Here is a 13,782-nt window from a genome sequence, read left to right on the forward strand (position 1 = left end):
ATTCATCTGCCAAACTCTCACTAGGTTTTCAAATGCCAAGCATTTGTGAACAGTGTTTCCTAGATATGTGTGTGCTTATATATATATATATGTATATTACATGCTGTTTGTGTGTATACCCGGTGGGGTATGAAATAAGTTATTATAATAAATGACCCATTCTGAATTGTCTAACTTGTTTGTTTATTTGTTTGTTTTCAACAGGCAGAAATACTCAGTGTGCTCAGTCACAAAAACATCATTCAGTTCTATGGAGCTGTCATTGAACCTCCAAATTATGGCATTGTTACAGGTAAGGATTTTTGTCTGACCTTTTTCTCGACTCTGTAAAGCTACAATGTTACAAGGTTATCTCCAGTGTTACCCAATTACAGTGTTTGCTAATTGTTCTGGTCTTTTCTAAATGTTAAGAGTGCTTGGCACTACCTGCCTCAATGTAATTAGGAGTGCTGGAGGTGGGAACCAGGCTGGGAGAATAGCTGGAGGCAGCATGAGGCAGGTGAAGCCTAGGGTGTTCTTAGTGCACAAAAGCAGGACTCCTTTTAACAGTACCTTTCACTGTGTTCTCTTACCCTGTTTGGAGAATTGCTTTCCCATTCTAATTGGTGCGTCACAAGAGTAGAGGTTTTCATGATATGAAGTTCTGGCTGGTTCTGTTCTGGAAGGAAGGTGGGCTGGGTGTCTGCTCAGAGCAAAGCTGCCCCATGATTTCTGACTGCACTGAAAGTAGGAGAACTTGCATTGCGAGGTTCACAATGGGAAGAGTTTGAAATAGAGTCAAGGGTTAATAAGGCATTGTAAGACCACTCCCTTTATACATGGAAAACTAGGTTTTGTTTGCATTGATATTCCTAGAATTATGCGGAAGTTGCTTTTTGTGGTGTTGTTGGTGGTTGTTTTTTTTCTGTCACCGTTTTTTAGCTTCCTGCTCTTATCCTGGGAGATGGTCCAGATATAGAATTTTCTCCCTTACCTGTATGGGACAAACTACATAAGATTGGAGTAGAAAGTAAACCGAAAGCAAAGAAATTTCCCAACTGCTCAAACAAATGTTTGAAGAGATAAAACCCATGAAAGTGTGGATTAGGAGGCATGTTTTGGTATGTCTGTAACTTTCAAAGCTCAATGTGAAGAGTAGTCTTTTGCATGTGGCACAATCTAACACCAGTTTGAGTCACTGCTGGTCAGGTTTTCGTTGGTTGGTGGTCAGAACTTGTGAAAATGCAGTTATTTCTACCTGCCTCTTAGACTTCTGCTTATCACAGCAGATGGCAGTGTAATCTGAAATGCAGCACATTTCAGGGTGTGGGGAGCTTTGCTTACTCCAGGAGTATCAGCCTACTGGAGGTCATGGTGTGGCAGACAGCATTCCAGAGGTGCATGGGGTGACCACAGTCTGCACCACTTCGAAATGCACTGATGATGGCATATAGACAGGAATTTGAATTTCTTCTGGAAGCAATAAAATTAATAGCTAATAAATCAAGCAATGTAATTTTACTATCCTTTTTAATATAAGTGTAAACCAGCAAGCAGAGTAGTAAAGGTGAGGTGTAATCAATGACCTGGGGTGGTGTCTAGATCAGAAGACCTCAGCTGGATCTCACGAAAGATCAGTGTTTGGAAGACATGCTTACCAGTCACAGTACAGACAGCAACTGAAGTAATTCACTGTGCTGTTGAGAATGGGGACTCTAACTGCCTGTGAGAAAGAGACTACGGTGTGTAGTTCAACAGCTTTGTTCCACAGGGAACTCTGATCACACCTGATTAAAGAAGAAAGAGGCTTGGGGATTTTTTTTATCAAACTGTTGATTCTCCGTGCAACTTCTAAGGAGACTGGAGTCCTGTGGATTGGAATGGAGGCAAGGCTCCATTTCCACACACCATTTTCAAATGAGAGAATGGTTACCGAATAAAGAAATGTTAATTACACTTCAAATGTCTTTTAGAGGGATTTTCACTTTGTGATCTTCTGGATGGCCTCCAGTGTTGCAGACAATCCTGTGTTTAGTTAGAGATTTGTTTCTTGAGAGAAAATCCCAAATAAGAAGAAATCTTAGGAAATTAATGTTTCTTCAGAGTGATGGAGACAAGAGCATTCAACCAAGTACTGGCATGTACAGAGCATTAGCTGCATGTAATGTCTCATGTGGGATTGATAAAGAGTTCTCTGAGAAGGGCTACAGCTGGAGTTAAAAAAATGTTTTCCTCCTAGGATGTGTCAGTGTTCCAGCTCATCATGCTGCCTGGTGAGCTGCTGTCATGGATCCCATCATTCTAGATGCTACTGGCTATCTCTGTCAGCAGCAGTCTCAATATGTAGCTTTCACATATGGCTTTTGCCCCCAGCTGCCTCATCCCAAAAGGTTCTCAGAGCTTGTGCCCCCAATGCACAGAACCATATGTCTGCCACAGCATCACAGGGTGGGTCCAGTAAAGCAATCAGAGCTTTTCTTTCTAAAGGAAATATTTATTTTCCATTATTTGCAAAACATTGTCCTTGCAATATGCTTTCCAAATCCACAAGCTCCTAGTAAATATCTGTGGCACAGTAAGTATATGGAAGAAATACTAACAGTGGGGCTTTGTTGATTGAAGCTTACGTGCCTCTGTTCACAAAAAGTGGCAAAAGGCTGAAGGAGCTGAGCTGTCCCCTGACCCTGATGGATAGAATTATGCATTGTAAAGGCATGCAAAGCATGCAGCCAACCTGTTCCTGAAGAATCCATTTATAAGACAGATGATGACATCATGGGTAAAAAAAGCTTCTGTTTTAATTGTGGAAATGTGCGGGTCAGCAGCTTACTCCTCTGTCGGTGACATCAGAAGCAACATGTCTGTCCTTTCAGTGGGAGGTGGTACAGCAGTGATCCAAAGCTAACTTGCCACTTAGAGTGTTTACTTTCACAGGACTTGCTATTTTTTCCCTCTTTCATTTAGCACTGGAGTCTTCCCATCTGACCTACAACATTCTAGGCTGCAGATTCAGTTTAGTCTCAGTTTTCTTCCACATGCAGTGATCTCCCAGTGTTTATGATTTTTTGGTTAGGAACAATGGAAATTTATGTACACATTTACACTATCACGTATCAATCATTGATTAATATTATTATTAACAAAATTCAGATACATTTGATGTAGTCTTAAAGGCAATGATTTTGTGGCTGTTTTGAAAGAATATGAAGATTTTGAGAGTCTTATAGATAGGTTCTAAATTCTGCCTGAGAAGCACATTGAATAGCCTTGAGAGAGAGGGACAAAAGGCTTAAGTTGCTCCTTGTATCCCCCTGCACTGGGTGGCATCTGCCTGCCCTGTCATTGCAAACAGATAAAAGAAAATGTATCAGCTGTTTGATCTTACGAACCTCCTGTTCTGTTTTTGGTGAAACATAAATGAATTCTAAATAAGATAAAACTTATTTGTATTAATATTTCATATTAATATTAATAAATACTGAGCAGAAGAACTATAGGCGTTAAACTGCTGTAGATGACCTGCAGCACAAGAAAATCTGTCCTGCTTATCACAGGGTTAGACTTCTGGTTTCAACCTTCTGTTTTTTAATGAACAAATTATTTGATCTGCTATTTTGTTTCTCCATGGGGAAATAGGAAACTTTCTACTTGCAAACTCTTTCTTTGTAACAAGACATTATATATTTATCATGTGCCTTTACATAAAAAAAACCTAAAAATCTTGTTTTGTTATGGGGCATAATTTATACACAGTACTGCTTACCAGTGGGGGGAGTATCTTCTGATTTGGAAACAGTAAGATGAATATGATACCACCAATCTCATCTGTTAATTGTTCTTTGATTAAATGTGGCTAATTCACTGTTTAAAAAAGTAAGAATTTTAGGTGATATGAAAATGGTACTGTAGAGATTTGAGTTATCTCCAATTTCACACCTAAATATGTGTAGGGTAGGGCTGACTAGCTTGTTATTCCTGCTTTAAGCCTCACAACTCTGACAGTCAGACTGGATTCCATCTGCCACAGTTCCAAACACCAGTGGGCCCCAAATGCCCTTGTTTGTACCCCAGAATTCTGCTGTGGGATTCTGTAGATATAGTTATGGGAAATTAAGAGAAACATCTGCTTGTCCTGAACAAGGAGTTTGCACAACCTTTTACTCTGGAATTTGAGCTGCTTTGCCTGATCTTTCTTGATGCCGGACCTTTCTAATGCCTTTTCATTTTAATGCCTGTTTTTCTATAGGATTACACTTTTATTTGTTTTTTTCTTTTTTTGTTAGTAGTAGCTTATGTCTGCATTGGGATAATGAGATAAGCTCTCTTTCTGTACTGGTAATAATATTAGGCTGTTGAGCCCAAATTCTTTGTCATTAAGCCAGAGGACTGCTTTCTGGAACTGGCAGAGTGTTATTATGTCTTTCAAGTTAGGTGCAATGTTTTTAAATGTCTTGGGTTTTGTTTTTTTTTTAACAGAGTATGCTTCTGCTGGCTCACTGTTTGATTACATTAATAGTAACAAAAGTGAAGAGATGGATATGGATCATATCATGACCTGGGCCACTGACATAGCTAAAGGTAAGCAAGAAGAGTGACATATACTGCCCTACACAGCCAGTAAATGTAAGCTTCTTTAGTCAGGAAAGCTTTCCTAGTCTTCCTTATTGAGATGGTAAGAAAACCAATCAAACATATATAAACGAAAAAAAGCAAAACCTGTTCACTGTTCTTTTTAATATGTTCCTTAATTATTATGAATCCAAAACTATTCTGGAATGAAAATGGCTTCTGTGAGCCAGTTCTGGTGTGCCCCTAAATCCCAAGAGGATAATTTGCTGATGTAGTGTAATTATGAGGTAAAGTGCATAATTGCCCTTACATTTGATTTGATTTGGGGCATTTAAGGAAGCTAAGGACTTATTCTCAGCAAACACACAGAAACTCTTCATATAATACTGTAGAATAAGCTCTTCCATCCTTTGTGTTCTCTGTGACTGACCACACAAGAATTAGTGTAAACTTATGAAAAAAAAAATCATATCTGGCTTAATTGTGTAGACACCTCCTTAACTATAGTTAGAGAAAATAACTACATGTGATATTACAAACCATTAGCATATCCCGATAGATGCTCTGAGAGATAAGTGAGCTTTGGTTAGTGCTTTTTACTCAAAGTAGATTGTGGGAAGCTTTAGTTCTCCTTCAGCACATCAGTATGGCACACAGGTATGGCAACTTGCAATGAGTACAGCTGGTGGGAACCAGGAATCAGGACTGCAGAAACGGGATGGCCCTGCTCAGCCTGTCTAACTGGATTGTTCCATTGTTTTGTGTAGGAATGCACTATTTACACATGGAAGCTCCAGTCAAAGTTATCCACAGGGACCTGAAGTCCAGGAATGGTAAAGTAGCAATACTCTGAAACTATCTGCATTTACTGTTATCCATTAATGTGGCATTTAAATCTGTGCCTGAGTTTTGTGAACAAGCAGAATGCCTAACTAATGCCTTAGTTGTCATCAAAGCTGCACTTGTTGAGGAACAGAAAAGCTTGTTCCCTCCTCCCCACCCTGAGCCTGTCTGAAGTTCATTAGAGACCTGGCATCATCTAGAGCACTGTGGAGGACTCTTTCAACTTGTGTCTTGCTGGCCATGATTGGCCAAGAAAGTTGATGAAGCTTTCAGATACTGCCTGGGCACTCCTTACTTCTTTTTTCTGTTTGGAAAGGTTGAGTACCAGGAAAGGCTGGCAGACACCAGACACAAAAGGCTGCATAAGGCCTATTATTTCTTATCAGAAAATCTTGTCTTTATTGTGGGTTTTTTTGAGGTTTGACAGATATTCAGGCTTTTGAGTCATACACATTCAGTGTAGTCTGTACTTAGCAGTTGACAGTCATTTCTGAAATTTGCTGAACATTGCCTTTTAGATGAAACTTCTACTACTAGTGGTGGGGTAGGAGAGGCACAGATTTTAATAATGCACCAATTTCAATGATGTATAATAGTCAAGAAGCATGTAGGTCTCACCTTGGTTGTAGGTTTTCTCCTTTTATTAATGACTCTTCCAGAGAGCTTCTTGTTAAACTGAACTGTACTGGGGAGAATGAAGTTCATCTGCATCGCTGTCTTTTAACTCAGTAAGGCCTGAAAGGTTTTGCATTTGTTCAGAGGCTTGCAGGTATTCGGCCGATGTTCTGTCAGCTTCTCAATGAAACCAGGACAGGTTTGCACATTCAGATGCTGGCTCACCTTAGGGTCATTTGTCTCATTGAAAAATGAAGTATTGTGCTGTAAAAATGTATTGGGCTTGCGTTTTGCATTCTTGTAACCTTTTGTTTTTTCATTTTCAGTTGTTATAGCTGCTGATGGTGTGTTAAAGGTATGAACACTTTAATTATTTATAGAGAGATGCTGCTGCTTGACTGGATGTTTCTGTGTCTGATGAATGAGGTCAATACTCACAATACCAGTTTAATATTTTATTTATTCTTGCCAGATCTGTGATTTTGGTGCCTCAAGATTCCACTCCCATACGACACACATGTCATTAGTGGGCACTTTCCCATGGATGGCCCCAGAAGTTATTCAGAGTCTTCCAGTGTCTGAAACATGTGACACGTACTCGTACGGAGTGGTGAGTGCCTGATCTCACTGTGCATTGTGGCAGTTTGTCAGAGTGACAGAATTCCTGTGCTGCAACTGCAGCAATTCTAAATAAGAACAACAAGAAACGCCGCAGTTCCTTCTATGACTGACCCATAATTTATAATTATATGCTTGAAAATGATAGGAAGGACATAATATCTTGCATGTTTGGTAGCATCTCATTAGATTAGCAGCATGCCAGTGTAGGAAGTGCCACAATTATTCAGCATATGTCCAAAGGCTTTCAGGAGCTAGTGAAAGTATCATGAATCTCTGCTTGTGGTTTGTTTTTTGTTTGTTTTTTTTTTTTTTGGTGGAACTAAAGAGAAAAAGCTTGTCTTGTAATAGGAGGGTAACATTAGCATTCCACTTTCCCCAAAATAGAGTGTCACTGATTTTTATTAAAAAGCAACTGCCCTATGCTTAATTGTTTAAAAGACACTGCTATCACTATCTGTGAGAATAGACTCCATCTGAAAATATAGAAGCCCAACACTGCTTTGCTGAAGGGTGAGAAATCAGTTATAGTTCATAGGACTGTCAGGTTTTCAGATTCAGTCATGTGAATTACTTTACTCTGTCCACATTTAAACTCTCATTTAGTTTTGCTCTGCAATACAAAGTAGGCTAGAAATAGCCCTACTGGTCACATCAGTTGTGTGCCTAACCCCATAGCCTTTCTCTGGCAGAGGACAGTAAAGAGTATTTGGGGGGAAAGGAAAGGAAGTGGGGCTGTAGTTTCTATGCATATTGGTGCATTAACCATTTTTCTGTTTGGATTCAACGGTGGATGGCAGAATGAGAAATTCTTCACTACCTGCCAAATATTGTCTCTTTCTCTTTGAGGAATGGGAGGAGGTAGATGTGAGGGAGGCACTGTGATTTTAAGCTAGCACCTATGGCTGTACATAGCTAAGCTGATGTCTCAGTGGAAAGTGACTTAAACTTTTTCCCAAACAGTTGTTTATAGTGAGAAAAATTTTTGAGACATGATGTGACATCACGTATCAGTGAAAGTTTGCAAGGATCCTATATTGTCAGATTCAAAATCCTCGCTTGCTTAGCTGAACTAGGTCATAAAGAGTAAGAGAACATAAGCTAACAAATATAAATATTAATGTAAACTGTTACTGGAAGCAATCACATATTGTCCACTGAAGGGAAACATTCCAGTTTCAAAACAGAACAACAATGTTAGAGGAAAAATTCCAAACGTGGTATTATAGTTCAAACTTCTCACATAGTCATCCTCGTTTGAATTGACTTTAGGTGATGTTTTCAAAGTGGGAGAAGGTAAGGAATTGTTTAGTTATCATGTCAAGTATTAACAGTGCCTTAGGAACAGTATGTTGTGAAAAGTTTATTTGACCTCATTGAAAAAGTCAGGTTCCTTTGATAGTTCTGTGCTTGGAGGTAAAACTGAACTATCCTCCTTATGAAAACAGTTTAGTGTTACCAGAGTATTTTAACATGTTATGGGTGTGTAGTGCCACTTTAGAATGTCTAGTAATGACCCACAATTTTTGAATACATTATTTTTAAATTAATGTGTTCTACTGTGGGTAGAAGCTTATGAATTCATAAGCACCTAGGAGTAGTTATTCTTTTTATAACTCTAGTCTTGGAACAGCATTATTTTCAGAGGAGATAGAATGAGTAGAAATGAAGAATGGCAGTGGCCCAAGTTCTCTGTTTCTGAAATAACTGATATTAGGGGGTTATGCCAGCAAGAAATGGCCTGAATATAACATTGCAAGTTGAAATCTCGCTGTAATAAGTGTTATAACTACCAGAGAAGTAGCTAGGGGTCTGAGAACAAGAAATCTGAGAAAGGGTATTTTTGTCTCTTTAAGTTATTATCATCTATAAAAACAAAATGTAAAGAATCCCTTTTCGAAGCATAACACTTGCCAGCAGCTTTTGTGCTAGAGAGACAAATCTGCTTTACTTCAGTTAAAGTCCTCTTAACAAAGAACAGAATCCTTTCAAATGTAAACTAGTAAGATGCTAGGAATAGATATTTCATTTGCAATATTTGTCATCTTTCCCATGGTTTTCTTTAATTCCCTTTCTTTTATTTTTTTATCTGACAGTCTTTTCCTTCTACAAACCCATCTGTGATTTTAAATGTTCTGCTTAAGCTGTGCAAGAGCTCTTTTCCATGAAGTGTTGAAGTCTTTCTGCAGCCTCATAGGTCTGAGCTGCTTCTCAGCTGAAATGAATTTTCCTTTTTGTGCACAGTTGTATGCATGTTTATAGCTAATGTTTAGATTAGCTTGTCCTGCCCTTCATGGATGGTTAAACAGGCCTATGTATTCTCTGAGATACATAGTCAATAATTTATAATACTGTCATGAAATGCTAAAGCTAAATTTTCAAGGAGAATTTATTACCACACAGAGAGAGATCTTACACTTTCTTTCAGCCGTGCTGTAGTTCCCCTTTCTGATCCATTTCCAAGTCTGTACTCTAAACAACTAAAACCAAGTGTTACAAGTGATCAACCCTGAAACTGACTTGTATGTCACTGTGTGTTGCTCAAAAATTATTCCTTGCCATCTCTGTCATTCCTTGCTATCTCTGCCAAATAGGAAAGTGTATGTGGAATGAGAGTGTCACTCTAAAAGCTGTTCAAAATCATGAAGACATATGCTCAGATTATATTATCCTGGCAGAATTGTTTGTAGTGCACCACAGTGTGTGTTTGTGTATCAGTATAAATGTATTTAATCACAGAAAGCTTATCCGATGTACTTGAATTATTTTATCACTTACAAGAACAAATAAGTAAAACCATTAATTGGCTATTGGTGGCCTAGAGACTGCCATTAAATGTAGCAGCTGTTCAAACACTGCTTTAGTTATGAGAACATATGTTATTTATAGAGGGAATGTTGGCCAGCTCCAGGGGTTATCCCTTACTCTTTTTGAAAAGAATGATGCGATCTTTAACTGCAGTTGGATCAATGCAGAGAAGACAGACCTAATTTTCATGCCTAATGGCAGTACCTCTGTGAGTGCAATGCTAACGCTTTTGCTGTACCTCTGCTAACTGTGGCTCCTGACCATTGTCTCTGAACAGTTTCCTACCAGACAAAGCATATTTTTCTTCAGTGAAGGTGTTCAGAATATTTTCTTTTCCTCGGATTACTTACTTGGGTGTTCTCCTATCCACATGGCGCTTTGAATCTTTGTTGGCTTTGCACCAGTGTGGGGACAGGGTATGGGGTAGAGGTCTTGTGGGTTTAGTTTTTCCTTTGGGTTGTTGTCACATAATTGAGAGGATAGCAATTGAAATGCACAGCTGAGCTGACAGAAGTAAATGCGTGAGCTTTTTCTGAAGACCACATATTTCTTATTGTCAGGTTTGTGCATAGGGTGAACATTCATACATTTATCTCTCCTTTCTCTTCCTCTGTATGCAAAGATGGGTCCAACATCTTCAGAGGCTGCCGCTTACTGCACTATATTAAATGGCCTTGCTTTGTTTTTCATCATTGTTTCTAGCTTGACTGTTTTCTCTGTGAGCACCTGCTGTCCATCATCACAGAGATGTGATGTGATGTGATTGGGAAAGGAGGTGATCCTCACCGTCAGAGGTGGGAGGGGAAGTGAACCATGTCAGTCTCAATCAGATTATACACCAGAAAGGAAAGATAAAAAAATTTTCATATGAAGTGAGCTGGGGAGCCAGTTCTGAAAATGAACAGGGTGTACCTCACAATGAAGAGGCTGGGGTAAGTTAGGCTGAGGTCCTTGTCTGCTGCTGAATCATCCTGGGGAGAGGAAGAGGCAAATGAGAATGCAGACAGTACCCATTTGCTGCTTTTTAAAAGACTCCTGATGCAGTCATTCACCTTAGCTGATGATTCAGGGTAGCTAGTCCATGAGAAGTGGTTGAAACTCCTGTGAAACTGAACATAGAGACACATCACCATTGGAAGGAAAGGCTTTCTCTGTACATTTGGCCTGAATATGAAAATTGCATTGTTGTTAAAATATTCTTTAAAATATAAACCTGTGTAAGTAAATGCAAGGGTTTCCAACATCCCATATTCGTATCTTTTACTTTCATTTATTAGTAAAATGAAGGCATCAAGAAAAATCCTTCCTATTGGGTCAAATTGCTGTTTTTCTCTTCAACTATGTGCAGTCTTGGACGAATTTTTAGCTAGCACTGTTGGTTTAGGGAGGCAGTGATCTGTTTGGGCAGTGGAAATAAACACTAAAGGTGTCATGATAAAGGAATTCGGTGCAAAATGTTCTGCACAGCCATATGTGCATGAATGAAACAACACAGCTCTTAAAATTTACAGTCTTGTGAAAGAAAGATAGCGCAGCAGTAGTTTTCCAACTCAAGGCTCTTGAAGACATTTAACATGTATTTCATTATGTTCTTTACTGGAAGGTTATTTAGATACTGCTCTATCTGGTGTGCAAACTTGAGTTTTTTCCTCTGTAATGTCATGGTACAGTCCCAACAGATGAGGTTGTTCTGCAAGGCTGCTCAACCACATGTTTGATTTGGTCCAGGAACCTTTGTTTTAAACTGACTTTTTTATACACTGCTTTTTTTGTCTGAAGTACATGGGACTGGTAATTTTTTTTTCCTTCTCTCACAATTAAATTTCCTTTTCTGCCAGTAGAGAGGGGATAATTTGAGTTACAATTGAGGTGCCTTTTTTTCCTTCTGAAAGGATTTAACTGAGGCTAACAGGATAATTGAATAGGTCTGTGATAGTTCTCCCCGTATATTTCTTATTCTCAGAAAAACTGTTCATATTTTTCCAAGATGTCCTTACCTTTACTAATCAGTCTTCTGACTCAAGCAGAATTATTTAAATAGGTCTATTGTTGGAGTACCCTGTTCACTTGATTAAAGGCCCAACTCTGCTTCAGTGCATTTTTTTGCTTGACCTCCATCTGTTAATATTGTTCCATTTGCTTTTTCATTATCTTCATAGCTGTCCTCAATCCATTCAAAATGATGCAGCTGGAATAAACCTGGGCACTAACCCAAACACTGAGGATATACAGACTTGTATAACGATCTTAATGCATTTTGGCAAATCCTGCATTAAAGATTCTTTGTTGTTGTTGTTATACTTGGTATATGAGCAGAAGAAAACGTTTGCAGATATTTGCAACAAGATATGTATATGAAAGTTTTGCTTAAAAAAAAAAGGGACATATACAAGTGGAGGTACAAAGTACTATTAATTTGGTTGAATTCCAATATGTTGTCCCAATGGCAGAAAAACAAGTTGTATTCATTGACTTGAAGCCTTTTTGATGATGCCAAACTCTTTTCTACAGAGTAGCTTAGATTCTTGGGTACTGTGTTACCAAAAGGCGAAAAGCATGCAAAACTAGGAGATCTTTCTCTATCTAAGGACAGTAAGTCTATAAAAACTCAAGGAGAAGAGAGTAATTTTTTATATGCTGTATATTGCTTAGTTTAATATGATCACATACTTGGAGATAAACAATTACAGTTTTGATTGCAAAATTGTATTTTTATAGGCTTATCAAAGGGGCTAAATACCTTTTGGATCATATTCACTGGTTGCAGTTGCATAGAAATATTTTTAAATGAAAAATTATTGCAAAGCAATATGCCTAGTTAGAGCTGAGAAGGAGAGGAAGAGCACTGTCTTCCCAAGACCCAGTTGCCAAATGTGAACTTTATAGTGTACGAAGATAGTAAAAAAGCAACCCAGTTTTTCATCTTAGCTTTTCTGTAGAGGAAAAAGCAGAAACATTCAAATTAATTTTGTGAGAGGATCTTGCACACAAACACTGGTCCAAGTTCCTGCAAATGAAAACTGGTTGCCTGGTAATTGGATACAGAATAGTGCTGTATCAAGGTTTAATAATGTATTTAAAATACAAAGTACAGAAATAAAAATTCTTTTCTTTTTTTCTCTTCCAGGTTCTCTGGGAGATGCTAACAAGGGAGGTCCCCTTTAAAGGCTTGGAAGGATTACAAGTAGCTTGGCTTGTAGTGGAAAAAAACGAGGTAAGACTACGTTTCTACATTCAGGTACATAGATCAGAAAACAGTATTGGGGTTTTGCAAAAGACTTTTTCATCTTCTTCAAATTGAAAGTAAGTTCACGCGTATGGAAAGATTAGCAGTAGGAGCTAACACAAAGGGTCAAAGTGATGTTATTCCTCATGAATGGACCCTTTACATCTAATTGTTGCAGCTTCACGTCGTGATGCTGTAGATCAAAAATTGTACAAGTACTGTACTAGTTTCTCAGTCTCAATTGTAAAACCTAGGGGTTTGTTCTTAGTGATGAAAGAAGCCATTGCGTCCAAGGTAGGGGAACAGTTTAACTCCATCTCCTGCGTTTAGGACATCTTTTTACTGGCCGGGAGTTGATATATCTGTAAGAGACCTTCAGCTACTTCAACTTAACTCTCCCAGCAGGAGTCACTATAGTACAAGAAACTGCCGCTTAGATGAAAATTTCAAAAATAAAAGAAGAAAAAATAGTTTTAAAAAAAGAGAGAAATTACAGTTTTGCCACCTACGTTCAACACTACATTGAAGATGAGCTCCTCACTGGTATCGGCAAGGCTGTGGCATAGCTGCAAGCCTCCTCATGCAGAGTCTTTCCATTTCAAAAGCACTTCAGTGGTGTAAACACCGTTTGTACAGTGTCCCCAGCCTCGCTTTTCTTCTCCTCACAAATTGAGGCTTTCAGTTAGTTGGACATGTGAGCGTATATCTGAACACATAGTCCCTTGATATCAAAGACAGTAACTACATTTAAAAAACATTTAAAGTTGTGACTGTACCACACACAGACAAGCATGGAAATCCTCCACAAAGATGAAACCTCCTCTATCTAGACACAGCGGAAGCTTGGGAAACATTACAATGGCGAGGCACTGGCTGTACAATACAGATTTCTATTATTCTACATAAACTGTTTCTCAAAATGCTTCAGAGTTAAACAGAGGAGTTAGGTTTCCTCCTCTTAGTTTAATGTTTTTTGTTGGTGTTTTTTTCCCTCTTTCTTTTTTCTTCTTTTTGAGGACTGGATTAATTCCAGTGTGATATACCAATTAGTTGGAAATGCTACACTAACAGTGTGAAGATTGTGAATGTGGTCTTCTACTGCATTTATCAGAGCAGGGGGCAGA

General features: G+C 38.5%; 1 protein-coding gene across 1 annotated transcript in view; it reads left to right on the forward strand.

Annotated features, from left to right (window-relative positions):
* Positions 1-13,782, forward strand: part of MAP3K20 (mitogen-activated protein kinase kinase kinase 20) — a 58,581-nt gene that overhangs the window by 22,296 nt on the left and 22,503 nt on the right. Inside the window, exons 2-7 of the mRNA XM_005415867.3 lie at positions 205-292; positions 4,456-4,557; positions 5,316-5,381; positions 6,333-6,361; positions 6,479-6,616; positions 12,560-12,646. Of these exons, the coding sequence (XP_005415924.1) occupies positions 205-292; positions 4,456-4,557; positions 5,316-5,381; positions 6,333-6,361; positions 6,479-6,616; positions 12,560-12,646 (510 nt within the window). The remainder of the gene's footprint in view (positions 1-204; positions 293-4,455; positions 4,558-5,315; positions 5,382-6,332; positions 6,362-6,478; positions 6,617-12,559; positions 12,647-13,782) is intronic.

This window comes from Geospiza fortis, unplaced genomic scaffold (assembly GCF_000277835.1).
Source record: "Geospiza fortis unplaced genomic scaffold, GeoFor_1.0 scaffold112, whole genome shotgun sequence".
Classification (NCBI taxonomy): Eukaryota; Metazoa; Chordata; class Aves; order Passeriformes; family Thraupidae; genus Geospiza; species Geospiza fortis.